The sequence below is a fragment of the Quercus robur genome, chromosome 10 (assembly GCF_932294415.1).
Source record: "Quercus robur chromosome 10, dhQueRobu3.1, whole genome shotgun sequence".
NCBI classification, from domain to species: Eukaryota; Viridiplantae; Streptophyta; class Magnoliopsida; order Fagales; family Fagaceae; genus Quercus; species Quercus robur.
Genome location: NC_065543.1, coordinates 38,228,821 through 38,256,326, shown reverse-complemented (window position 1 = coordinate 38,256,326; position 27,506 = coordinate 38,228,821). Strand labels below are relative to the sequence as shown.

Genomic DNA, 27,506 nt, shown 5'->3' with positions numbered 1-27,506 from the left:
AATATATTTTAATTTTGAAAAACAAATGCTTTCATTCCATTGTTTTCAAGGTTCTATTATTATATTTTCCCCAAACAAATGAATAGTAATAAGTATTACATTACAACATCTTTTATTCCTTGTAATACCTATTTTTATTCTTATGTAATTACCGTTACAATCTACTAAACATACCCTTAGTGATTATAGTGGTGATACACTGTATCTAAATAAAGTTATGTTCCATGACATTATATATATATTCATTTGTATATAGTGATAATATCATTAGTGAACTATGGATTGTGTAAATTTAGGAATTTATGTATTATTAAATTTATATTTTAATTCTTCTAAAAAATAAATTATATTTTTGAGTATTTTGTTATTTGGTATCTTATCTATAATCTATAAAATATATGAAACTAAAAACGTTTGACTATTTGTTAACCTTGTGATATGTTGTCATATAAACTTTAAGGCCTCGTAATTTTACAAGTCAAAATTCATGCACACACACACATATATATATTTGAGTTTAAATTATATTTCCACACATCTTTGACTTGTTGAATTCACCAAATGTCACTTCTCAATTGATATTGACCCTTAGATTCTCTTGGAGACTGTCCACGTGTTTAATTGATTAGTTTTAATCTCCTACGAGAGAAAAAAATCATGTAATTAAAATATTGTAAAAAAAAAACTTACAAACTCTCATATTTATGTGTAAGTGCGGGAATAAACACAAAATAGACGTGATAATGTTTACCAAAACTAAAATAATATTGTACTTATAAGCAATTATCAATCAGCAACAATATATGAAAAATCACATTTGCATTTACTTGTTTGTATCAACGTTCAAAGATCCCATAATTTTTATTTGACATAAAAGGATGACACGCACAATGTGTAATTTGCTCTCGATGGTGTGGTGTAGTAATCAATGTGTAAAGGATGATTTAGTTTGATTTCCAAGCTAATGGTCACTTGAGTTGACACATTATAAATCGGAAAATATCCCTAAGCTAGTTAGCTATAATTGATTACTACTTGAAATGGAAATGGTTAGTGATGATGTTGAAAATCATCAGTAAGTCACACAGTCCTCATGTGCTCGAAACAACACCTGCATAACACAGAAAAAGAAGACCTTAAGAGAGTATTGGTGTGATACCAGCCAAATATCCTCTGAAGGTGAAGTTAGAGAACTTTCACAACTTTAGAGTGCCAGAGTTGGGAGAAATTATGTATACCTTGGTTTGCGAGGGTTTTAGGGTTTTTATAGTAGGTAGGGTTGACATTCGTTCCTTGACATAGATGGCTTTTCCTTGTGGGGAATATCTTCATTAATGCGCGCATCAAGCTGGATCCTTTCCTTGTAGGAATCCCCTCGATTAGCTAGTCGTGGAGCACAAGATGTTTCCTTATATATTAATGCGTGGAGGCCAAGCAAGGCCACGTCAAATCCGTCAAAAGTTTACTTATCCCCTTCAGCTTCCTTTCGTTAGCTTCTTATTCCGTCTATGCATTCTAGTCGTCTTATTCTAGGCGCACTCGTCGGCCTTGAGGTGGAACTGTCGACTCCATGGTGTTGTTGTTTACGGATGCACAAGCACGGTCATCGGGTTCATTAGGTCCGTCAGCTTTGCCTCGAGTTTATCCAACTTTCAGAATTACCCTTATCAATTAGTTTTTTTAGTATGTCAAACCAAACACTCAAATACATAGTTTAGCAAATTTAAAATTGGAAATTGTGAATTACAAAGTTTTAGATCTTGAAGTCCTCTTTTTGTGGCCGCAAGAAAGTGATATGATGAAAATACTGAAACTGGTAAGAATATTTCTATGTCATAATATTTTCCAACTTTTGCTTGAATGAATTTCTCTCTTTCTTTTTATATTTCCCCACATCTTTGACTTGCTAAATTTTTCAAAAGCTACTTCTCAATATTGACTCTTAGATTCTCTTGGATTCATGTTTGCATGCTCAATTGATTAGTTTTAATCTCCTACGAGAGAAAAATTCATGTAATGAATATATTGTAAAGAAAATTTGCAAACCCTCATATTTACGTATTAGTGTGGGAATAAACACAGAATAGATGTGACAATGCTTATCAAAACTAAGATAATATTGTACTTTTAATCAATTATCACTCAGCAACCATATATGAAAAATCACATTTGCATTTACGTGTTTGTATTGAAGTTTAAAGATCCCATAATTTTTATTTGACATAAATGGATGACACGCACAATGTGTAGTTTGCTCTCAGTGGTGTGGTGTGACAAAATCCCAGAAGCAAGAACAAATAATGACTTAGTTTGATTTCCAAGCTAATGGTCACTCTTCGGTCGACACATTATAAACTGGATAATATCCCTTGGCCATAATAACTGATTACTACTTGAAATGAAAATTGTTAGTTTTTTAGATAGGTTAAACCCAACACTCAAATGAATAGTTTAGCAAATTTGAAATTGGAATTTGTGAAAGAGTTGTGTTAATATTGGGGGTATGATGAAATTTTCCTTTTATGCAATGATATATTGATATGGCAAGCCATGCCCATATTGGCATTTGGAATAAGTAAGATGAAAATCAAATTTATACATTATATTTACACAAAAAATCAATTAATGTCTTTGCTTGATGATAAAGATATAATCACCATGAATCGAATGCTATATGTTTAAATCGACTTACCTATAAAATAAAATAAAAAGGTTTCGGCAAGTATTTGTGCATTATATTTTCACAACAATCTATAGTAAAATTCACCATAAATATTCTTGTTTTTGATTCGTAACCTAGCAAAATTGGACTAGAATCATTAACCTGACTAAGGGTGTCAATTTGGGTTAGCGTGTCGGATTCGTGTCGTGTCAAGGTAGGGGTATTCGACTAAATGGTTCAACCCTAACCCGATTCATTTAATAATCGTGTCATGATCCTTCAACCCTAACCCTACCTGTTAATAAGGCGAGTTGACCTGACCCAACCCATTTGACACACTTAATAAACGAGTCGAATTGGGTTGACACGAATGTAACACAATCCATTTCAACCTGCATAATATTAAATATAACATCCATCTAAAAATAATTTTTTTTTATATCCCAAGAGTAATGCATACATTTCAAGTCTTCAACCCATATTCAAAATAATATAGTTCAACAAAAATATAATATTCATCTAGAGATAAGTTCTTTACACTCCAAACGAAGTGCATACACTTCAACCCAAATTCAAAATAACATACTTTAACAAAAATAAAATAACATAGTTCAACAAAAATATAATATCCTTGGAACTCGCAAAATGCTAAGTATCAATATTGAAAGAATTGGAGCAAAGAGTAGACTAAAGTTTATAGAACAAAAACATTAAGTAGAAAAAATTATTGTAGAATTTTGAAACATCAAGAAAACGGTTTTCTTTAATTCTAAAACTTACTAAGCACATGAGAGAGAGAGAGATCGAGAGAGAGAGAGAGACAGAGAGATAGAGAGAGCAATAACCGGTTTGAGACTTTGAGTTTGAGAATTAGGCATAAGACTATAAGATGGTAGAGTGAGTAGTACGACTGAAATAAAAAAATAAAAAAAGATATTTATAAGAAGGTTTAGAGATTTAGGGTATGTAGGGCTTAGAGATCTAGGGTTTGAAAAGTTTCAATTTCCTATTATATCCCTTGTAAGTTTTTGTAATTACTCACTTTTCTTTTTAAATTTAAAATATATTTTGGATATAAAAGGTATTTGACAAATCTAAAATAAAATGAATATTTATTTGTTATATGAGTTAAATGGGTTGTGTTAAGTGGGTAATTTCGAGTTAACACAAATAAATTGGCATGTCAAACGTTTCTATTGTGGATTACATTGGTTGACCCGCTTATGACACGTTTTTTATCGTGTCGCTTTTGAGTCGACCCGTTTATGACCCAAACCCATTAAGGCCCAACCCTAACTCGCAAAAACCGGTGTTGGGTTCGTGTCATGTTTGTGGGTTGGGTCGAACATTGACACCCCTAAACTTGACCTGACATGGAGAAAATCTAGGTCAATATGTACTTGACTAATTGAAATGGCAAGTCAACCCATACCTGACCTGATTTATTTTAAAGAAAACATTTATAAAAAAAAATTGTTGGTTTTTTTTTTAAATAATTTTTTTATTTGAAGGTGATATGCAAAGTTGGATATTTTCTCTTGGTGGAAAGAGATTTATAAATGGTATTTTTATCTCTCTTAATGGTATGCTATCTCTTAGTTGTTGCTTAATCAACTTTTAGGATTAGTTCATGATATTTAGAGATTATAGTGACGATATACTGTATCTAATTAAAATTATGTTCCACGACATTCAATATATATATATATATATATATTTCATTCATTAACAGTGATGATATCATTAGTGAATTATGGATTGTGTAAATTTAAGAATTTATATATTATTTAAATTATATATTTTTATTCTTCTAAAAAAATAAATTATATTTTTGAGTTTTGTTATTTGGTCTATTATCTATAATCTATAAAACTGAAAACGTTTAACTTTTGGTTAACCTCGTGATAATTTGTCATATAAGCTTTTAAGATCTCACAATTTTACACATTAATATTCTAATATATATTTTCAATTGAGTTTAAATTATATTATATATTTAAACACCTTTTTTTTTTTTTTCAAACGAGAGTGTCTAGACCTTTTTGAGTATTTGACTATTTCCTCTGGTGTATGTAATAACCTCGTCTCACACGCACCAGGTTATTATATTATATTTAAATAAATAGAATAAATTTCATATATAAACACAACCATAATAAATACCTATTCACAATAACCATAATTATATATTTAATAGTTCCATATAGAATACAATCATAATAAATATCATTAATATCTATCATAATAATCAAATTCCATATTTATTATATACAAACACAGTTTTAATGAACTTCCATTAATTACTATCATGATATTATATTTCATATTTATATACAAAAGGTAAGAAAGACAATATCATGCTTTTAAGAAGAAAAAAAAAAAAAATCCTCCATCCCAAATTGTTGGTCATGTATTTCATTTTGGGACGTTCCAAAATATTGTCCAAATAATTTTTTTTTTTTTTTTGAGAACCTTGTTTAAAGGTACTTTTGAAAACTTCTATCTTTTTAATTAAGAGACAAGACAATAAAATAATGTTCTCTTAAAATTTTGGGTTCTAAACAGGACCAACAATTTGGAATGAAGGTAGTACATACTTTATTAAAATTTTCCACTTATTAGTTTTTTTTTTTTTTTTTTGAGAAATAAACTAATTGTTAAACACATACTTAATTACACCCTCTCACCAAACTCAAACACATTACTTAACCCAAAATCAGAAACGGTGCAGAAAAAAAAAAAAAAAAAGTAAAACGCAAAACGCAGACTTGAGTTTCAGCAGTATCCAAACGCCATCTCAAAGATGTAAATTGAAAAGAAAAAAAAAAAAAAAAAACCAGTTTAAATATCCCATATGCTGACGTGACGGCCCACAAAAACACAAACCCAACAAAGAAAAACAGTAAAACACACGGCCAGCGAAAAAATACAATTGGCGCCAGCTTTAAAACTTAAAAAAAACCCCCCCAAATCCGAAAAAAACCTTTGGCGCGTAAAAAAGTAGAAAAATGAAAAGTGAAAATACAGCGGCGGGACAAGAGAAGAGAGAAGAGAATAGAAAATAAAAAGTAGTAAAACAAATTTGAATATATATATATTTTCCCGCCAAAGAAGACAGCTACAAAAACTTCATTACCTCCCTCTCTTTCTCTCTCCCTATCTGACCATCTCTATCCTTCTTCTTCTTCTTCAGATCAAAGAAAGAAACAAAATAGAGAGAATGACGAAGTGTGTGAGTCCAGATGCGATCTCGACTATTCTGGCGAACCCATCGCCGGAATCTTCCTCCGATGTCCCTGAGATCGTCGTCCAGGTCATCGAGCTCAAGGCCACCGGTGCTTCCGGTAACCGTTTTATGTAAGAGTTTTTCTTTTTAACTCTTCCTCTCTATTCCCATTTTGTATTTTGTTATTTGGTGTTTCGGAAAATTGAAGTTTTTAATTAAGTAATTGATTAGTATTACCAGTTTGACATTTCTATAGTCTCCGAGATTTCTTGCATGTTGAGGTTTACACATATGATTATTGTTGCTTTGTGCCTAAAAATTTGGGTATATACATTAGTTGACAACAAATGTTCTTGTATGGTTTTCTTACTGTGCATTATATTGGGCCAAATAATCTGAATCTGAAAAAGATTCTCTCAGTGTTTGGTTTTGGATAATCAGTTTGTTTTACTCAACAAGCTTGCCTTACAAAGCAAATCGAGCTTCAGATTTAGGTTTGAACATCTGGGTTTTTTTTGGGTCAATAAGTTAAACAATATTGTGATGATTTAGAATGATTGGATTTGGGTCAAGCCAAGTCATGGTTTAATTGATAGGTGGTAGCAAAAGATTTACTATGAATACTAAGCAAATTGAGCATCAAACTTAGGTTTGAACATTTGGGTTTTTTTTTTTGGGGGTCAATAAATTGAACAATAATGTGAATTGATTGGATTTGGGTCAAGCCAAGTCATGGTTCAATTGGAAGGTGGTAGCAAAAGATTTACTATTGAATGTATATATGAATTGTAATTTACTTGGAGCTTAAGGAATTTTCATTTTTTGCATGTAGGTTTACAGCTAACGATGGAAAGATGAAGCTAAGGGGAATTCTCCCAACAAACATGGGTTCTGAGGTCATGTCTGGAAATATTCAGAACCTGGGTCTGATTCGCATTCTTGATTATACTCTCAATGACATTCCGAATAAGCCTGAGAAGTAAGCATAGATTCTGACAAAAAAATTGCCTTGTTTAAGTTATTGGTCTCTGCAAGCCTAATTATTAATTTAATGTGTGGATTTTGAAATCGTTTTGCTGTTTCAGGTATCTGATTGTCACAAAATGTGAGGTGGTTTCTCCACCGCTTGAAATGGAGGTCAAATCCGAGGTCAAGAGTGAGGAAACTGGTATTGTATTGAAGCCAAAGCAAGAAAATGAGATTAAGAGTGAGGTAAAAAGTGAAGTGCCTGGGATTTTTTTAAAGCCAAAGCAGGAAATTGTTGCTAAATCAGCTGCTCAGATAGTACATGAACAGCGCCAAAAGTATGTGATCTTGTTTGTGATATCTAATAGCATGTGCTATTTGATTCTTCTAGTTTTGTGAAGTATGTGCACTAATAATTTCTCTCTTTTGGAAATTCAGTATGGCCCCAGCTGCACGGATGTCAATGACACGAAGAGTTTTCCCTCTGGTGTCCTTGAACCCTTACCAAGGTAGTTGGACCATAAAGGTTCGTGTCACTAGCAAAGGAAATATGCGTACCTATAAGAACGCGAGAGGAGAAGGCTGTGTTTTCAATGTAGAGTTAACAGATGAAGATGTAAGCCTAAAACAAAAAAATCTTTGTTTAAAATGTTATATTTTCTATTTTAATAAATCATATTGGTTATACATTGTTATTGGAATTTTGGCTGTATGGTAAACGTGATGGTTTGGTTCCTTTGTTTCAGGGCACACAAATACAAGCAACAATGTTCAATGAAGCTGCAAAGAAATTCTATGACAGGTTTCAATTGGGGAAGGTTTATTTCATTTCAAGGGGGACTCTAAGACTTGCTAATAAGCAGTTTAAGACAGTGAAAAATGATTATGAAATGACCTTGAATGAGAATTCTGAAGTAGAAGAGGCTAGCAATGAAGAAACTTTTGTTCCTGAAACAACATTCAATTTTGTCCCAATTGATAGTTTAGGTCCTTATGTCAATGGGATGGAGCTTGTGGGTAAGATCACACTCTTATCATTTGTGTTAAATGGTTTTGTATTTTCATTTTCATGCATAATGAATGTTTATGACTACAATTTCAGATGTCATTGGTGTTGTTCAAAATGTCTCCCCTACAATGAGCATTCGGAGGAAGAGCAACAATGATACTATCCCAAAGCGTGATATTACTATTGCTGATGAGACGTGAGTTTATGCTTGGTGCTGACTGCTATTTTTTATGTTCTTGTCCTGTGTGTTATATTAAAACCATGAATACCTGAATTGCAGGAAAAAGACAGTTGTGGTCTCCTTGTGGAATGACCTTGCAACAAGTGTGGGGCAGGAATTGCTGGATATTGCAGATAAATCACCTATAGTTGCAATTAAATCCCTTAAAGTTGGGGAATTTCAAGGTAAACCTAGTTTTAAGCTTAATTCAGTTGCAGCTATTGGTATTCTCTAGAAAGAAAGGAAAATGGGGTTCAACTCATGATGTATGCTCTACATGTTTTTAGGTGTATCTTTGTCAACACTGAGCAGAAGTGTTGCGCTTGTAAATCCAGATTTACCTGAAGCAAAGAAGTTGAGATCCTGGTATGTAATTGCCAGAAGGCTATTGCCCTCTTGTCTTGCCTTTTAGCTTTGATTTTTAACTATAATTTTTTTATGAACAGGTATGATTCTGAGGGTAAAGAAAGTTCATTGGCATCTGTCGGTTCTGGTATGAGCCCATCATCAAAGAGTGGTTTAAGGTCAATGTACTCTGATCGGGTCTCTCTTTCTCACATACAGAAGAACCCATCCTTGGGTGAGGAAAAGGTATTATATCAGGAGCTCTTCACTGTAAAGAAATTTCCTTAAAGAATTTGATATGTGATGGTTTCATTAAAAAATGAGTGTATATTAGTCCCCGTTGAAATAGTATTTTTTTTTTTAATTGTTTTATTTGATTAGAGTGGTGATGATAATGGTTTTTAAAAGGGAATGTCTTCATCTATGGAAATTTTGTAATGTTTTTAAAGGTTCACATATTGTTGCAGTTGTAAAAATTAAACAATTTAAGGTTGATTTTGTCTTGACATTGGACATTCAGTTTTAGTGATCTGAACTGTGTTTGCATTGGCTAGCCTGTATTTTTCAGCATTAGAGGATACATAAGCTTCATCAAGCCTGACCAGGCAATGTGGTACCGGGCTTGCAAAACTTGCAACAGGAAAGTGACAGAGGCTTTGGGGTCTGGGTATTGGTGTGAATCATGCCAGAAAAATGATGAAGAGTGCAATTTAAGGTGAGAGTTGGGAAATTTGACAACTAGAATCAATATAAAGTTCAATTTGCTTAGGGCTTCTAGCCTTCTAACTTTAATTTTGTTCTTTCTTTTTTCTTTTAGATACATAATGGTAGTCAAAATTTCTGATGCAAGTGGTGAAGCTTTTTTATCTATCTTTAATGAGGAAGCGGAGAAAATTGTTGGGTGCTCTGCTGACGAGCTTGATAAGTTGAAATCAGAGGTATACGACTGATAAAATAATTGACTCCTTAAATTTAGTATGTAGGAAATATATATATATTGGGAACTACTTTCTAATTCTTTTCACCGTTTTGATTTTTTAGGAGGGGGAGGAGAATCCATACCAACTAAAATTGAAGCAAGCCACCTGGAATTCTCATCTTTTCCGGGTTAGTGTTTCTCAGAATGAGTACAATAATGAGAAGAAGCAAAGGATCACAGTCAGGGCTGTTGCTCCCGTTGATTTTGCTGCTGAATCAAGATTTTTGCTTGAAGAGATCTCAAAGATGAGAGTTTCTAAATAGGGTAGTTTAGTCTATTTGATATTATTATGATGCTGTCTAGGCAATATTCCTCAAGATCACCTTGAATCTTAAGATGAGTTTTCCTTCAAACCATTCCATGTAATATATGTTTCTTAAGATGATTAATATAGGTGCTTTTGTTAGATACTTAGGATGTACTTGAAATGTTTCTATTACTAATTCCTCATATAATGGTTGGATGCTGCTGATATATCAATCTGGACAATGCATAGTGCTCACCTATACAACGAGTCTGATATTAAGCACTGAAGAGCCGTAGTCATCTTGTTTTCTAGGGGAGAATTGTGAAAATCAAGTTTTACCAAAGAGCAGGTGCTGGTCATGATTTGCTTTCGTTGCTCTTAAATGGTGGCATACTTGGTTTTGAGAAATTGTGAGTACTGGGTTGCTAGTTACAAAGTTAGCGATGTCTCAGTCATGAATTGATGGGATTGAAACCCAGTTATTGGACTTGTAACCGCATCATATGGTTGCTTTACAAATGTAATATTATGCTTTTGTTTTTACAAATTAAATCTTTAGCCCATGTTAAACCCCTAAATATAATGTTATTCCCCTTATGAAAATCCCATTATTTATTTATTACTTTGAAATTATAGTGACCAAACTTCACTCATAAATTGATAATGATTTCAAAATTAGATCAAGATCCTCTAGAGTTTTCTAACACATAAAAGTTCTCTTAATCTTGACCTTTCATTTATAATAAAAAGTCCAAATTATGCCATATCGTTGAGGCAAGTGGCTGTTATTGCTTTAGGGGTTTTGTTAATAAATCAATGACATGCCTTATCACCACATTTACTCTACTCTTCTTCAACTCCTCTCATTTCCTTTACTTCTTTCTCTTATCATTTCCTCTCCTCCCACTCTACAATACATCCGACCATTGCACCAATGGGATGCCCCACCTACAAGTTGCCGACCTTTAGACAACCCCCTAAACAAGGTGAACTTTGATGGTGCTTGACTTAGAACAATGTGCTGGCTGAGGTGTGGTTATTAGAAATGAAGTAGTACAGGTGGTGGTTTCTCTCAGCGAAAGAGCTCTGCTCCCTTTCACAGCTATTGAGGTGGAAGCAATGGCAGCTAGGCGGGCTTTAGCTTTGGAGACAGGTTTTGATCGCGTTATTCTGGAAGGTGACTCACTAGTGCTCATCAATGCACTCCAAAACAACTCACTCCTTATCCCACTTTGGCCACAAAGTAAAAGACATACAGTATCTTGTTTCTTAGTTATTAGAAATACATTATTCCCATTTACGTAGACAATGTAATACTATAGCTCACTCCTTAGCGAGGCAAGTAATATCTATTTCTCATGATCAAATTTAGATGGAAGATGTATCACTAGATGTTGTCTCTATATTACAGGCTGATTTTAATGGCCTCTCTTAATGCAATGCACTGTTTTTTCTCAAAAAAATAATGGATCAAAGAAGTGGTGGTTTTACATTGCCACTCCTGATTGAAACTACAAGGGATATGCTATTTTTTAGAAAGCGAACCCTTCTTTTTATTTTTTATTTTTTATGGGTGACAAAAATTGAATTATGAGGCCCATTTGCTCAAGTCCCAAGTCCATCTCAGAAAGAGTATTCTATAGAAAGCAATCATGGAAACATGGGGCACCATAGAATCTCAAGCTTCACAATTCCATTGTCAAGGCTTCGAGAATAAGTCTGAACAACCCCCAAAAAATCAAAGATTATATAAAGAAAAACCTTCATTTTATTAGATTGATAAACAAACCGTTTTTTCTCAACCAATGTGCAACTGGAGCACTGGCCAAATACAAAACTGTGTATTGATTACCCCAGCAGCTAACACTAATTTTTCTTAGCAAGGAAACCACCACTCATAAATTTCCTTCATTGAACAGATTCAATAATATGTTATCGTACAAAGTAATTGCTATGAAAAATTATGATAAAAATATAGTGATACATTATACATACAATTTGTTCTCATACCTTTTCATAGGAATTGACCAACAATGCAATTTTATGCAATAGTTTAGATGCACTGCTATCACTATCATTTGAAGAATGAGAAGTCCATTCCTGATAATTATTGAGGCTTCCTGTGAAGTCTGTAAAGATTCCATCAACTCCTATCTTGTGAATCCAGTAAGCATATTCCTGATATGGATCTTGATGAAAGTTGAAGTGTAAGAACTGATTCTCATCACGGAAAGTGTATGGGTGAACCTGCATTTAAATCAACATGACAAATTGCCATTCAGCTCAAGACATCCGTAATAAATTATTAATTATGCAATTAAAGAAAGTCAAGAATTTCCAGCCAAACAAATCTGAAAGAAGAAAATTAAATCAATTAACACATTTGGACGGTGATCTGATCCATACAAGTAAAGCCATGCAATATGAGTATGCCATGTTTCTGAAGAAAATAATTAAGAGAATTTGATATGAAATGCTTCTTGTTAATTTGCCACTGTCACAAAATCTCACTGGCTTTTTGGAAAAAAAATTATAAATTAAGCTATCCAGCAAATTTATGAATCCAAACAGTGCAAATTATAATCGTCAACCTTATTTACATCTCAATTTTTTTTTTTTTTGGAGATATGTAGATAGAGGAGGAAGGGACAGGTGAGATTCAAACCACAAACACAGGGCATCACAAAGGATACCATTTATCTTCTCAAATAAAGTTAAAAGAAGTTTTATCTCCATTCCTAAAGTTATGTAAGAACTTCTTTATAAATAGTTTGATGAGGCATAATTATTGCAAGATTTATTTCCTTAAAAAGGATTTATATGTACGACCCATATAGCCGTTCCTTAAACAAACTTATACAAGTGCAACTCTCTCAATTTTGTTATTCCCTTTGATTGTGCCCATGACAAAAATTGGATCCCTGGACCCATTCTTCTCTCCCAGTATGATACTTGCACTGTGGTGCTACAAGGCGCTAGAGCCCATAGCACAGTGATTAAAATGAAAACTATTGCAGTGACCACTGAGTGCCACAGATCAGTGCAAAGAAAAGGCATATTCTATTCAACCCCATACAAGCTTTATTCAACATTTGGGAGGTAAGGTAAAACATGGGCTTTATTTTTTGTGCCACACCATTTGCTCTGATCAAGGATGAGGAAACTTTTAAACAAAAAATAAAGTTGAACAGACGTACAAAATAACAATGTGACTTAGAAGAAAAAGGTAACTATGACAACCCTGAATCATTTATAACTATATTACCACCGTCACCCAGATAAGCTTTGGACAGAAGAAGTGTGTACCTGTAGGTTATGGGCGTGTGCTCTGGCAACAAGATCAGTAGGTGTTAGCAAATAATTATCTTTAACAGGAACCACTGTATCCTTCCAAGGTCCAATGCCCTCCACATATTGCTTAATGTACTGAAAGTAACTATCCGAAGTAATTTCCCAATATGACTGCATGTCATCAAAGTCATCTTATTCCATTAGAAATCTAAGCATTGAACATTCAAAAAGGAAATGAAAATCAGACTGCATAAACCAGTAACTGGTGAGGATAAACGTGAACAAGAAACACCATGTAAATTTTGGTACTAGAAGACCATGGTTTATGTCCAAATAATAAGTTACGCAAACAATCAAATGTCTTCCAACTATTGGCTCATCACAAAATTTTCTATTTTAGGGAGTTAAGGGTCAATTGTCAACCAAGTAGATTATTTAGTTATGCTATAGGAGATATATTGTTTCTTGGGTAATGCTTTACTCCATGATGGAGCTTCTATCATGTTCCTAGACCGTAGCCTCACCTAGTACAATATAATCCAAAAACTTGTAGTGCACAATAGCATAAAAGTAAATAAATAAATCAAGTAGGTCACCATAGGAGGGGGCTTTATTTTGAGTAACTATTCCTAGGGAGGTTACATCAGGGAGAACACAAACCTGATTAGTGTCTTGAGTTGGAACAGTAACATCATCAATTAAGAAGATCTTGGGCAAGTCTGTCTGATTTGAAACATATATTAGTGAGGTTGGAGCAAACGACTGGATAAAGGCAGGTTGGGCCAACCACTCTTTTGACAAATATGAACCCTTGTATCCATACTTCTTAAGTGTCTCAACAAACTTATCCTCAAACTTCTTACCACCCGGCCACTTCACCTGTTGAAGGTATCAATTGATATGTTAGGGGAAATAGAATAGCTGTCTAAGAGAATGAATTAAGAACAAAAAAACCAATTTCTTAACCATGATCATCTGTTATCAAGATGGGCTGGTAAACCACGCCTCATGTCTTTCCTACGGAAAACGTAGAAATAAGAAGTGTTTGTTCTCCATTAGCAAATAATACTAGCCTCATCGTTTAAAGTTTCCAAAAATGTTACAGTTGCTGCTCTCTTAAATTAAAGTCATATTCTAGTGCAACCACTCCCAAGGTTTATCAGCATTCAGTACAAAACCTAAAGGGTTGCCTGTAAGCAACCAATAATTTCCCGCACAATCATTCTTTCTCGCAGATTTTAGAGAGAAATCACTCACATGCTCATTGATAAAGACTGGATTTTTAATCTCCGGGTATATTCCAACAACTCTGGGTGCATCCAGTGCAATCGCAATGTACTCTTCAAAGGTAATAATAGTAAACTTTCCTGATGAATACATCACAAAGGGAATATAGTTAAGTATATTAATATCTAACCGGACCAAAAGATAAAAGTTTTCCTTTACACTAAAAAAGTACAGAAATTAAAAAACTAGAAATTCATAACATGTATAACGTATTGTATACGAGTTCTATATAATGATCTAGACCAGTATGGCCAAGGTACTAGATATTCACTTTAATTTTGAACAATGGATTTGTCTTTGTGGAGGGCATGAGCACAATTTTAGTTTCATGGTAGGCAAAGAAAAACAAAAAGATTGAAAATAAGAGATGGGACAAGTGATTAATTGTGAGTGCAATAAATCAAGTTTCATTGAATGAGCCAGTGGATTCAATTTGACACTAAATGACTCAGAACTATGTTTTGATGGGAAATTCATCTGCTTCAATACATTTGTGATAGTTAACACGCCAAACTCCCAGATAACTGAATTATTTACTAGTGCAGATTAATTTTTTATTGCTAAAGAAGCAACCCAAATGGGCAACCTTCAATGCATGAGTATACTAAACACAAACTTGATCACAGTAAATCAGGATGCCCCTTTTCTGTACAGCCTTTGAGGGAGATAATTTTTTTTTTTTTAAATAATGATTAACATGCCTTTCCCACTTCCTTGAGACACATACTTTGGCCTTGTATACTGCCAACTCAAATCAAATACTCCTAAATAGTACAACATTTGGTTTTGGCAAGGAAAGAAATAGGAAATTAAATCAAATAAAATTTATGACAAATATTGCTATGAATACACAGTTAAAATAAGTTATGCAAATAATTTAGATGTAAAATGGATAGTTAATAGTACTTTGTGCAAAGTAAACATTGTGCATCAATGGGTAGTTGTTCAAGAAAAAAAAATCAAAAAGTCTGTTCAAATCTAATCAATTAGACAAATGAAACTGTATCTACTTTTTCAAGGAGATTAGCACAGTGGGTTCAGTGGGTTGAGAGCATGAATATGGGATTTGGATTCATTTGGGAAATTCACATCTCCAACTTCCCTTTTCAGCTTACTAAGCTCTAGAATTAGCAGTCATTTCAGCTTGACCAAGGCAAAGGCAGCCACGTATTAGGATCTTCTAGAGTTCTTAGGGTAACTCCACCATAGGGTTCCAAAAATCCAGTTAATCATTTTAGTGGATGAGATTATACCACTCCATCAACATTTAAACAAGCGCTAACTATCAACATTCTAGTATTTTATTTAAATTATTGATGATGTCGCAAAATCCAATCCACTCATTTTAAAATGGATGGATATGATTTTAGGAACCCATGATTGAATTACTCTAAGAAATCTAGGACTCTAATCCTGCCAACCATAGCTGAGTAAAAGCCAATAAATTATGGAGTTAACAGTATGATTCTTACCAGGCACATAATCCAATTATAACTACAGACCGAAAACATAGTAATCACTGGTTGTTGCCATTGTTAACCTCTTCCAAAATTTTGAATTATATTTAGAAAATCATGAACAAAAATGACGTAGAGCAGTAAATAATCTTCACATTATCTAGTGAAGCAAAAAAGGGGAATTTGAATTAGTTCAAAATATTTATCCACAAACAAGAACTAACCATTATATTGTTGATCCCGAAATATGTACCTCTGCTTCACCCGCAAGGACTTTAGTTCTTTTAATGTGAAATCAACTGCACATAATTCAAATATTTTTCAGAATTTTCACACTTGATCAAATCTTGTAACAGGACAAACTAATAGGAGGTGAAAAGTGCAATAAAGACATTAATGATACTTCTGAGCACAAACACAGAATGAAGGCTTCAAGTTTGTTGGATACTCATGCATTAAGCTGGAACCTTGTCCCCATCAATACCATATGATCAATATTTGGAAACTATGAGAAAAGGAAGTTGAAAGCTGAATGAATTCCATACCAGTAAAAAATCCAGTGGTATTGGTCCCTTGGACTTCATAGGTCCTTTTACGATTGGCAAACTCCTTGTGTTGAAGAATATCAGTGGTATCATCAAGTGTTACATCATGGAAGGATATAAGAACGCCATCTTTGGAAGATAGGATATCAGTTTCAATGAAGTCTGCACCCTCTTCAATAGCTCTCTGCAAGAAACAGTAATTTTTATAGTGTACATGTAATTTGAGAACAGAGAAGAGGCTCATCAAGTTAATTGAGAAAAATACTTCCAATGGCCATAATTTCATATCCAGCCGTGGCACCTCATATTAAATTTACATATTTGGAGAAAACAATGAAATTGGGCATGTTTGCTACACCAATTCAATTGTGAGCAAAGTATACATTTTTATTTGGGTAAAAATATACATGATATGTACACACACTCACATGACAAACACAGACATGGAGCCATAATCTCTATATCAGCCATGCCCCCCCCCCCCCCCCCCCCCCCAAAAAAAAAATCTCACATTTTTTAGATATATGCTCAACTTTAATTGGTGTGGATTGAATTACTATGTAACCAACCAATATGAATAAGATCATTAAAAGAAATGTGAAATTGGAATTTTTTAGCTCTGTGATTTTAATCTGCCATAATGCCATTCATCATGAACTAAGCAATCTCAAGATGAGACATATGAATAGAATGGTTGAAAGAATATACAAATTTCTTTGTTAGGCATGGCCACTTACCTGGTATGCAGGAGCAGTTTCTTCAGGAATCTCTCCATTTGAACCTCGATGTGCTATGTTATATGGACGAGAAGTTTGTAGAGGCTTTCTAGTGCCCTCAGCTACTTTACTAGGGAGTGGATAGAGAGGCCGTGCAACACACCCAACAATGAGAAAGAGAAATACCAAAGGCGAAAAGCCTGCCAGGTGGAGAATACCAAAATTTAAGTATCAAATATGCTACTTAAGAATCAGATAGAAACTATGATACAACTGGCAAAAAACGTTTCATATTTCCACACATTAGAAAAAAAAAAATGTAAACAATATCAGATTTAAATATCTATATTGTATAAAAAAATTGATCTAATACAGTCACCATCAAATAGCAATACATTATTTCAAAATAGTTATATAAATTATAGATATGAGCATTGAGCCACGCATAGTCTGCATATGGTCAGCTTTCTGTTGTCAGCCAGGATTTGAAATGGGCCATGCCTCAAAAGTTCATCAATGAAATAAAAGATACATAGTACCATTTTTTTATTTATTGGCAAGTTACATATAAACCCAATGAGTCTTGAATCCTCGATCTCACCCTCTACTTTCCTTTTACAAGAGGAGGAGGAACCATTTGAGTGAGAGCTAATTGGCTAAATGAGACATAGTACTATAACTGCATAAATAGCATATCTTGATGGAAAATTACATCAACAAAATTAATGAAACTGCACCTATTTTTATCGTTAAGTTACATATGCACCCAATGAGTCTTGAAACCATGGTCTCACCCTCAACCTTACTTTTACAAGAGGGAGGAGGTACCATTTGAGTGGGAGCTAATTGGCTAAATGAGACATAGCACTATAACCGCACAAATAACATATCTTGGTGGAAATTTATATCAATAAAATTAATGAGAGAGAACCATTTTTTTATTGGTAAATTACAAACACACTCAACAGGTCTTAAATCCATGATCTCATCCTCTACCTTACTTTTACAAGGGGGAGGAGGTACCATTTGAGCGAGAGCTAATTGGCTGATTGGGACATAGCACTATAACCACATAAATAGCATGTCTTGATGTCAATTTACAGCCTAAAGGCTAAAACACATACACATACTAGGATTTGATAAAATGATTGTTCATTTAAAGCAATAATCTTTAAGGTAGGGATAAATCATCATTTCTACTGAGATCTATGACATTTAGGCAAATAATATTGATTTGGAAAAAAGAGAAAACAATACACAACTCAGGTGTGTCTTAACTACTAATCCTTGGGTACTCTTAGTTGTGTCACTTGTGTGTGCGTGCACCTGTATGTAATCTATAAAAATTCTTTGGTATTCTTTTACACCAGAATTCAGTCTTGAAAAGATATCCTAGAATAATAAAAAAGGGGGCTTGATGATAGAGGCGAGTCTAAAGGTATAATTCTTAACCTTAACCAAGATTTTTGAATGAAAGTCGAAAACAAAAAGAAAGGTGAATCGGTTGGGCATATGAGGCTTTTCTCCCAATCTGCTCTATCTTGGGCCTAATCTAGTCTTAGTAAAGGACATCATCAAGGACCCAAATTACTTGATAGCTGTAACAACAGAACATTTAAGCATGGAGGACTAATTATGGCAACACAAATGCATATCTATGCCAAAACAATGTGTTGAATTATTTTCCATACATAAGTATCAGAAAACCAGCTGTCCCATTCAAACTAGCTTTAAAATAGGCATCTAAAATTAGACCCTGGTCATCAAATTTTTATTTTTATTTTTTTCATTTGGATCAGTCATCATTTGCCTATATAGAAAAAGAACTGCAGTAGTCTTCCAACTCAGACCTCATCTCCTAAAGAAGAAAAAGGCACACATTCTCTGCAATCATCCCCCCTTTTGTGATCATATAACAATCATAGTATGCCATGTTATACTAAACTCTGGGAGTCCATAAATATCATTCCAGAGAAACCCAGAACCAATATCTACCAAGCACAGTGAATTGGCACACTTTCATTGGCGCAAAAAAAAAAAAAAAAAAAAAAAAAATCCAATCATATACAATAACATTTGTCCAAAAATAGTTCAAACAGAAAGTCAAACGTCTATACCAAAGAAGTTATTAAAACCAAAACAAGGAGAAGAAAAAAAATGCAACCATTAAACAAGAACAAGAAAACCAATATTAGAACCATATCCAACCACCCAAAAACATCAAAATCACATAAAAGAAGATAAAAATCTGCAAAACCCAGCAATTAATCATACACAAAAATGTTCATATATATGAAACTTACAGGGTGAGAGAGCCATGGCACTGTCCCTGCTTCTCTCTTATCTCTCTCTGTGCTGTGTTGCTTGACTAAAACTTTTTGTTGTTGTTGTTGTGTTTCTCAGTTCATATGGACTTCGAAAAATAGTTATGGGCTTGTGCCAATGCCTATGTCAAAGAAGGTGGGTGTTCAACCAAAAAAAAAAAAAAAAAAAAAAAATAACGTTGCAATAAGCTTCACGTGTAGCAGAGAGGCTTTATATTATGATCTTATCTTAGGTTTTTTGTCTTGGAGAATTAGAATGGACCTACTACTATATATAATCCAAGAATATTCTTTAAATAGATTCGCCTTTTTCCCGTTAATTAGTCTAAACCACTATAATAATAGATATTTCATTATCAATAATAAATTAATAATGCATTTTAAATATATTTATTTATTTTTTCTATGGAGAAAAATTTCTCCAACTCATCATGCATTGATTCTCTGTTTGGGTTTGATCATTTTGCGTACTAAAATATTCTCACACAAATTTTAAGGTGTGTTTGTTTGAAAGTGAAATAGGGTGGATGAAAAACTTTGAAGAGAAAACAGAAAGGAAAACTTTCTTGATTGTGTTTAGTTGGGTGGGAGAAATTATAAGGTCTTCACGGTAGACAAGTGACGTAGTCTACAATTTTACTTGTTTAAAATTGCTGAGTTAGAAATTTTTTTAAAACAGAAACTGATTATTGACTCAGTAATTTTAAATAAATGAGAGTCTTTTAGTAGAATGGTGGACAAGTGAAGTTACATTGTCTACTAAAGGACGGTATAATTTCTCGTTGGATGGGGAGAAAGAAAAATAAGGAAAATAAATTGTAGGACTCAAGTGTTTTCTTTTCGAATTCACCAAACTAAGTGAGAAAAGAATTTTTTCTTAATTAACAAAAATGTCCGTGACCACATTCTTCAAGTTGCTTTTTTTTTTCTTTCCCCGGGCAGTACGTTGCCCTTTTCTTTTTTTTCACCGGGCAGCACCGGTTTTTTTTGGGCTGTTGCCTTTTTTTTTTTTTTTTTTTTTTTTTTTTTTTTTTTAAGGGCCTGTTGTACCTATTTCTTTTTTTTTTCTCCTGGTAGTAACATTGCCATTTTTTTTTAGGATATTATTTTTATTTTTTAATAAATTTTGATGATTGCTCTTTTTTTGTGGTTATTTATCACTTTTTTATTTTAATTAAGCATTATTCTTTAACAAAGGTATATGAGTAAATTTATTCAAACTTATTTTTTCCATCCTTCCACTTTTCCACTCTTAACCAAACAAAAATAAGAGAAAATAAAATATTTTACATCCTCCTACCATTTTCTATCATCCCACTTTTCTACCTCTCCAATCAAACGAACCCTTAAACTCTCTAAAATGCTCATATTTTTAAGTTAAACAATTTTAAATTTAAAAACACAAACCGGTTGAAATGGTAATTTACTATTTTTTTAAAAATTTCTAAGTTTTAGACTTTTTCCTTTTTCATGTACAAATAACTAATTAGAAGAAAAAAAATCACATAAAGAAAGATCTAAGAATTAGGACACTGTCTCTGACTCAATCTCATTTTTAAATATTATGACACTAAACCCAAAATAAATAAATAAATAAATAAGAGCTTTTTTTAGAAGGAGATAAAAAAAGAGCTTCATCATACATGCAAACACATGTGATTAGACTAGTAATAATATAAGTTGATGGTTTTATAAGATTTCTCTAAATTAGTTTAGAAAAACACTTATTTTAAATTTATTAAATTTATGTGTATTTCATTTTTAAGTAAATATTAAAGATGTTGTAAATTTTTTATTAGATAACTTTTTACAAATTGACAATGTAACAATGAATAATATGATGATAATTGATGGATTTATTTTTTGTGATTAATGAGACTGGCTATTTAATAAAAATTTTAGCATAAAAAGAGCATCTTTTCTTTTAATTTTGTGTATAATTTGATTTGATTTTTTTTTAAAAAGACATAAAAATATAATCATTAAATGAGCCTGAACTTTGACAAATTCTATTCTTTAATTAAAACACATTTTATGTTGACAGACGAAAATGATTGTTGACATTTTGGTAATGAGTGATGCGTAGGGTCTGTTTGGAATTCGCTTATTTTATTCAAATTGAAATTTTTTGCTAAAAGTACTATAGATAAAGGTAAAAGTTAGTTGAATAGTATAGTGGGATCCATGAATAGTATCAAAAAGTGTAGTGAGATCCATGAATAGTAACAAAAATAAGTTTTTTTTTTTTTTTTTTTTTCTTTGAGAATCAGTTAAGAAATTTAGTTAAGGTAAATCAAATAGAAAAACATCCTCCAAGTCACGTGGTAGATTTTCTAACCACACATCAAAATCTACAAATGCAACTGCTCTACGGGCAGGCAAGGATATGAGCAAACTTATTGCCCTCCCTCTTGACATGACAAAAACTACAATTTAAATTAGATACTAAACAATGAATATCAGCAATGACATTTCCAAACAAAGTCCTTGAAGGCTGGGCAGCAACAAGAGCTTGGATAATCTTCAAAAAATTACCCTCCACTTCCACAGCTTGAAGACACAGCTCTTAGGCAAATACAACAGCTCTTCGGGCAGCCAAAGCTTCCACCATGTCCACAGACCCTGGAAGCCTAATTCTCTGGCTCAACGCACCAATAATTAATCCTGCCGAATCCTTGATGACCACCCCAAGACCTGCACATGCCTGCTCTTCAAAGAATGCTCCATCAAAATTAACTTTGAACAAGCCAGATGCAGGAAGTTTCTACCGAATATCCCCACTTCAAATAGCTAACCGGGGAATCTTTCTATGCACATCATGGAACTCCTTTAGCAACTTAGAGGCCCGGGTACACACCTCATCAATACCCCACACCTTTTGTCTTTCCTGAACCCGATTCCAACACTCCCAAATACTCCATGCGACCATGGCAAAAAACTCCACCAGCTTGGATGAAATTTCCCCGTACAAAAAGCAAAACAAATCTTCAAACTCGGAAAACCTTTTAGAACGCAAAAAGGAGAAGCGTTGATCCGACATCCAAATGGGCTTAACTGAATCACAAAACCACAACACATGGATACTGTCTTTAGCTGAATCACGACACTGCTCGCACAGACCATTAGCCACCACTTGCCGCTTGCACAAATTGAACTTGGTAGGCAGCGCCTCGCGGACTGCTTTTCACAAAAAATGTCAAACTTTCTGAGGCACCCGGAGTTTCCAAATGCCCTTCCACAGCCCTTTACCCAACTCCAATGACGATGGGCTTGGCAAGTGTTGTTTACTGAGCTCCACGAACAATCTGTATGCGCTCCGTACCGAATAACAAAAATAAGTTAAATAGTAAAATAAGTTGACAAAAATACCAAATACACACGTAGAGTGGTGATTGGATAACAAGAAAGAGGCGTGGAGAGTGGGGAAAGGGAAACTAAACTAAATAAAATAAATTGATTTGGTGATGGTGATAGGATCAAATAATTAATCAAATGTGAGCTAGTTGAGGTGAAGACTAAAAGGGGTTCCTTTGGTTGACTTCGAAGTTGGAAGTGTTTTAATATTTGCAAATTCTTATATTATTCTTTCTAAAAAAAAAAAAAAAATCTTATATTATTATATCTACAAATTCATCTAAATTTATACTCTAATTAAATAAAGAGAAAAGTTAATAAATGCCTTAAGACTTAAGAGTATTGATTTAAACCACCACACACCCTTGGTGCGATGGTCATTTCACAAGTATAAGTACTTGTGGGGTGTGAGGGGCAAGGGCCGCAGTTTAAGTCTCTAAGAGGGAGCTTTCATACACACATATATACTTAGATTAGGTTGGAGTAGAATTTCTATCTTGTAAAAAATATATATATATATTGATTTAAGAAATATTTTTATAAACTTTTGTAGGAAAAAAAAAAATTAACATTAAATCTAGTGAAAAGAATTTGAAATTCCCTAACAATATTCATGTAAAACTAATATATATATATATACACACATCTTGGTACAATGTCAATTAGATTTGTGTTTGGTAGGACGAAAATGTATTTTATTTTGTTGAGTAGAATAGATGGATAAAGATTATTATTTTCTAAGTGGATCTACCATTTTTAATCTTCTAAAAAAAATATTGGGAATAAAAAAAGAGGAAAAAAAAAAGTTTTATACCATTATGCCTATGATCTAACAATCTTATATCCCTTTAATTTGTTGATAATAATAATTCAATAGACATAATAAATTCCCTTTATATTGTGTCAATTTGGAAGTGACACGACCAGCGTGAGTTGTTAGTAACAACCCTTGGTCAATTTGCCACCTTTTTTGCACCATAACTCAATCTCTAGTTGCTTTGGTGTCTTTCTGCAAGTTGAGATCCTACTAAAGATCATTGAGTCCATGATTTGGCTTGAAAAAGTGGTAAGAAACAATTTTTTTTTTTTTTGGGGTTTTTCTAACATGTGCCCTTAGAGCATACATTAGTAAACCATTTTAAAAAACTTTTTATAAAAAAACGAAAAAGTAATTAACTGTTTTGACAGTTTTTTCAATTCCCAATAAAAACTTTCCCGAAATAAATAGACATTTTTTTCCCCACTCGAAATATTCAAAACCTAGCAAAATAGCCGAAATCTGCTAGTACTCTAGTATTTGGAGCGGCACGAAACAACCACATTTTTGTACCAATCCAAGTACAGGAATAGTAAATACTGGTCATGTTGGTCTGTATAGTACACCTAGTGGCAGAGCCAGAATTTTAGTTTGGGGGGGCAAAATTGAAAGGCTAGATTGAAAGTAAAATTAATCTAAATGTTACTAATCAATATAAATAACAAAATAGATAAACAATTATATACTAATGTAATTGTCATACAAGATCAAATATAATATAAACTTTAATTTATATTTGCATACCTAATTTAATTTACTCAATTGGAAGATTTGCAAAATATACCTTGATACAAGTTCATTTAGAATTTGATTTGAAAATCATTATTGTGATTAGGCTTCGTCATAATCTCAATTGCTTACAAGTACACATTTTATATAATTAAAATAAATAAAATCACTTCATAGTTAATAACAATCGAATTAAGAGATTAATTTAAAGACATAGAAGTTAAACATGTGATTTGATTCCTTAAAATAAATCAATGTAAAAGTGTTAAGAATATATAAATATACCTGTGAAGTTGTACTTTCTTGGCCTTGAATACTCTTAAAAAGCTATGTAAAATTCAACATTTGTTCTCTATTCTTTTAAGTGGCAAGAACTAAGAAGTTAAAATTTTAGTGTATGGCAAAAATAAAGTGTTTGAAACTGTGAAAAAGTTAAGATAGAAGAGAAAACAATTAGGAGGCTAGGGTTTTAGTTTGATATAAAAGGTCTTAAATATTATTTTTTATTATTATGATGATGTGGATACCCTAATTCAAAGGAAATAATTGTGTGACAAAGGCACCAGGGGAAAAAAATTTTGCAGTTGCTTAAGAACATGCGGCAGGAAAAAAAAGGAATATGGTTTTTAAGTGGGACCCAAAACATTGTTTTGTTTATAAAGACAAATAAACCTATGGAACGTTTGTTGATAAGGGTAATTCTGAGTCAGTTTAAACTTGTTCACATATGATAAAGCCGACGGTCCCAATAAACCCATCAGTCTTTCCTTACACATTCAATGAAGACAAGAAAGACGAACTCCACTCTACACCCGATGACATCTGTGTGAGATGACCAGAACACCTATGCAGGATAGGAAGTTGATGGGGAGAGAGAAACTTGTGACGAGTCTAGCATGGCCTTACTTGGCCTCCACGAATGTGTATATAAGGAAACATCTTACACCCCACGGATAACTTTAATCAAGAGGATTTTTACAAGGAAAGGATCCCGCAAAATACACGTATTAATGAGGATCTTCCTTACAAGGAAAGGCCCTTTCCGACAAGGAACGGATGTCAACTCTATGCTACTATAAAAACCCTAAAACCCTCACAAATCAAGGTACGCATAATTTATCCCAGCTCTGATACTCTAGAGTTGTGAAAATTCTCTAACTTAACATTCGGAGGGTATTTGGCCGGTACCACACCGGTACTCTCTGCAAGGTCTTTGTTGTTTCTGTTTCGAAGGTTTTGTCTAGAGCACGTGAGGACTATGCGGCTCACTGACAATTTTTGGGATCATCAGTTGGCGCCGTCTGTGGAAATCTTGTAAGCCATACTACTGCTTCTCAAACAAAGAGTTGCATGGTACTTTCACGCTCGATGGTGACCACCAACAATAATTAAGGAGACGAACCACGTACCACCGCCCTCGAGAGACAAGTTCAGACGCTCGCCACGGCCGTAGAACGCCTCACCAAGCAAAACCATGACTTAAAAGAGCAACTACGCCAAAAGAACACAGGGCTTAACATTGAGGAGGAGGATCAAGAACGTACTAGCGCTGAGAGAAGGGACCAAGAAGGGCCAAAAGGTAGCAATGCCCCAAGCAAATAAGAGCGACAGGATACAAGCTGTCCATCCGCCATAGATACAGCTCCACCATACACGTTCGTGGAGATGTAGATGATGAAGAAACAAATGGATTTTATGATGAACACCCTCAGAGGACGGGTTTCTAGTGACCTTGACAAATTGGTCCATCGAACGGATTCACCCTTCACTGCATTTGTCATTTCATGTCCCCTTTCGCCGAAGTTTCGCATGCCACAAGCAGAGGCCTACGATGGATCTAAGGATCCTTTAGATCACTTGGAGTCTTTCAAAACCTTGATGCACTTGCAAGGAGTGGCGGATGAGATCATGTGCTGGGCCTTTCCAACTACGTTGAAGGGTCCCACAAGGGTATGGTTCAGTAGGTTGACGCCAAGCTCTATTAGCACCTTCAAGGAGTTGAGTGCATAATTTGCCTCGCACTTTATCGGGGGGCACAGGTATAAGAAGTCTACTGTATGCCTGATGAACATCAAAAAATGGGAGGATAAGACACTGAGGTCTTACATAACTCGCTTTAACAAGGAGGCCCTCTCGATTGATGAAGCTAACGACAAGATACTTATGGCTGCATTTACCAATGGGTTACGGAAGGGCAAGTTTTTGTTTTTTCTATACAAAAATAAGTTGAAGACTATGTCTACAGGGCTACTAAGTACATGAATGCGGAGGATGCGCTGCAGGCCTGAGAAGAAAAGCATAAGATGAGGGAAAGACAAGAGGAAGCACGGCAGGACAGGGGACGGAAGACAACAAGGACAGGAGACCGACGGGAAGACAGGCGCTCCAAACCCCCCACTGGGAGGTTCGCAAGTTTCACTGTGCTGAATGCCCCAATAGATCAAGTCTTGATGCAAATCAAGGACGAAGGAGCCTTGACATTTCCTAGCAAGCTGAAAGGAGACCTTAGTAAGAAGTTAAGAGACAAGTACTACCGTTTTCACAGTGATCACAGTCATAATACGTTTGATCGCTACGACATAAAGCAGCAAATAAAAGCTCTTATTAGACAAGGAAAATTGTAGAGGTTTGTCAGCAAGGAAATGACAAACGCACCACAAGAACAAGCCACCAAAAGGGAGAACGAGCGTCCTAGGACACCTTTGGGAGACATAAAAATGATTGTAGGAGGCATTGCAGCTTTTGGCTCATCTTAAAAAGCCCATAAAACTTACCTCAGGATGGTTCAGAACGTCTAGCTGACGGGTTTTGTCCCAAAGATGGCTCGAGTTAATAACCCCATAATTGGATTCTCGGAAGAAGATGCTCGACGTCTCCACCACCCACATGATGATGTGCTTGTTGTTAGCATACGAGTAAGGGACTACAACATTTATCGAGTCTTAGTTGACAACAGGAGCTCTACTGACATCCTCTACTATCCAGCGTTCCAGCAGATGAGAATTAAGAGAGAATGGCTGGTTCCGACCAATGCCTTGCTCGTTGGGTTTGGAGGAGCTAGAGTATACCCCCTCGACACAATCACATTGCCTGTAACGGTTGGTGATTACCCTCAGCAGATCACTAAAGATGTTACATTCCTTGTTGTCGACTGCTCATCTACCTACAATGCCATCTTGGGTCGACCTGCTCTCAACTCGTGGAAGGCCATGACTTCGGCCTACCATTTGATGATTAAATTCCCCACCGAGTACGGAGTAGGAGAGGTATGTAGGGACCAAGTGGCAGCATGCGATTGCTACATAGCGATGTTAGAAATGGACGACCATTTA

The 27,506-nt window shown here is 34.2% G+C and overlaps 2 protein-coding genes across 4 annotated transcripts in view; one reads left to right on the top strand and one right to left on the bottom strand.

Moving 5' to 3' along the window:
- Positions 1 to 5,812: 5,812 nt before the first annotated feature.
- Positions 5,813 to 9,817, top strand: LOC126702396 (replication protein A 70 kDa DNA-binding subunit B). Its single transcript, XM_050401080.1, has 12 exons — positions 5,813 to 6,019; positions 6,721 to 6,867; positions 6,974 to 7,192; positions 7,293 to 7,470; positions 7,601 to 7,871; positions 7,957 to 8,059; positions 8,144 to 8,268; positions 8,371 to 8,449; positions 8,530 to 8,674; positions 8,983 to 9,143; positions 9,246 to 9,366; positions 9,470 to 9,817. The coding sequence occupies exons 1-12, from the start codon at positions 5,883 to 5,885 to the stop codon at positions 9,668 to 9,670; spliced, it is 1,887 nt and encodes a 628-aa protein (XP_050257037.1). The 5' UTR covers positions 5,813 to 5,882; the 3' UTR covers positions 9,671 to 9,817.
- A 1,730-nt stretch (positions 9,818 to 11,547) lies between these two features.
- LOC126702397 (glycerophosphodiester phosphodiesterase GDPD6-like) overlaps positions 11,548 to 27,506 on the bottom strand; it is a 32,619-nt gene continuing 16,660 nt past the window's right edge. Inside the window, exons 1-8 of one of the 3 annotated variants that reach the window (XM_050401084.1) lie at positions 19,254 to 19,462; positions 16,972 to 17,150; positions 16,235 to 16,418; positions 15,914 to 15,988; positions 14,203 to 14,312; positions 13,606 to 13,824; positions 12,961 to 13,116; positions 11,548 to 11,901 (exon numbers count right to left, since the gene is read on the bottom strand). In XM_050401084.1, coding sequence (XP_050257041.1) covers positions 11,659 to 11,901; positions 12,961 to 13,116; positions 13,606 to 13,824; positions 14,203 to 14,312; positions 15,914 to 15,988; positions 16,235 to 16,418; positions 16,972 to 17,150; positions 19,254 to 19,269 — 1,182 coding nt within the window. In that variant the 5' untranslated portion in view covers positions 19,270 to 19,462 and the 3' untranslated portion in view covers positions 11,548 to 11,658. Of the gene's footprint in view, positions 11,902 to 12,960; positions 13,117 to 13,605; positions 13,825 to 14,202; positions 14,313 to 15,913; positions 15,989 to 16,234; positions 16,419 to 16,971; positions 17,151 to 19,253; positions 19,463 to 27,506 lie in introns of those variants that run through there. The other 2 variants (XM_050401083.1, XM_050401085.1) reach the window with 2 other exon arrangements.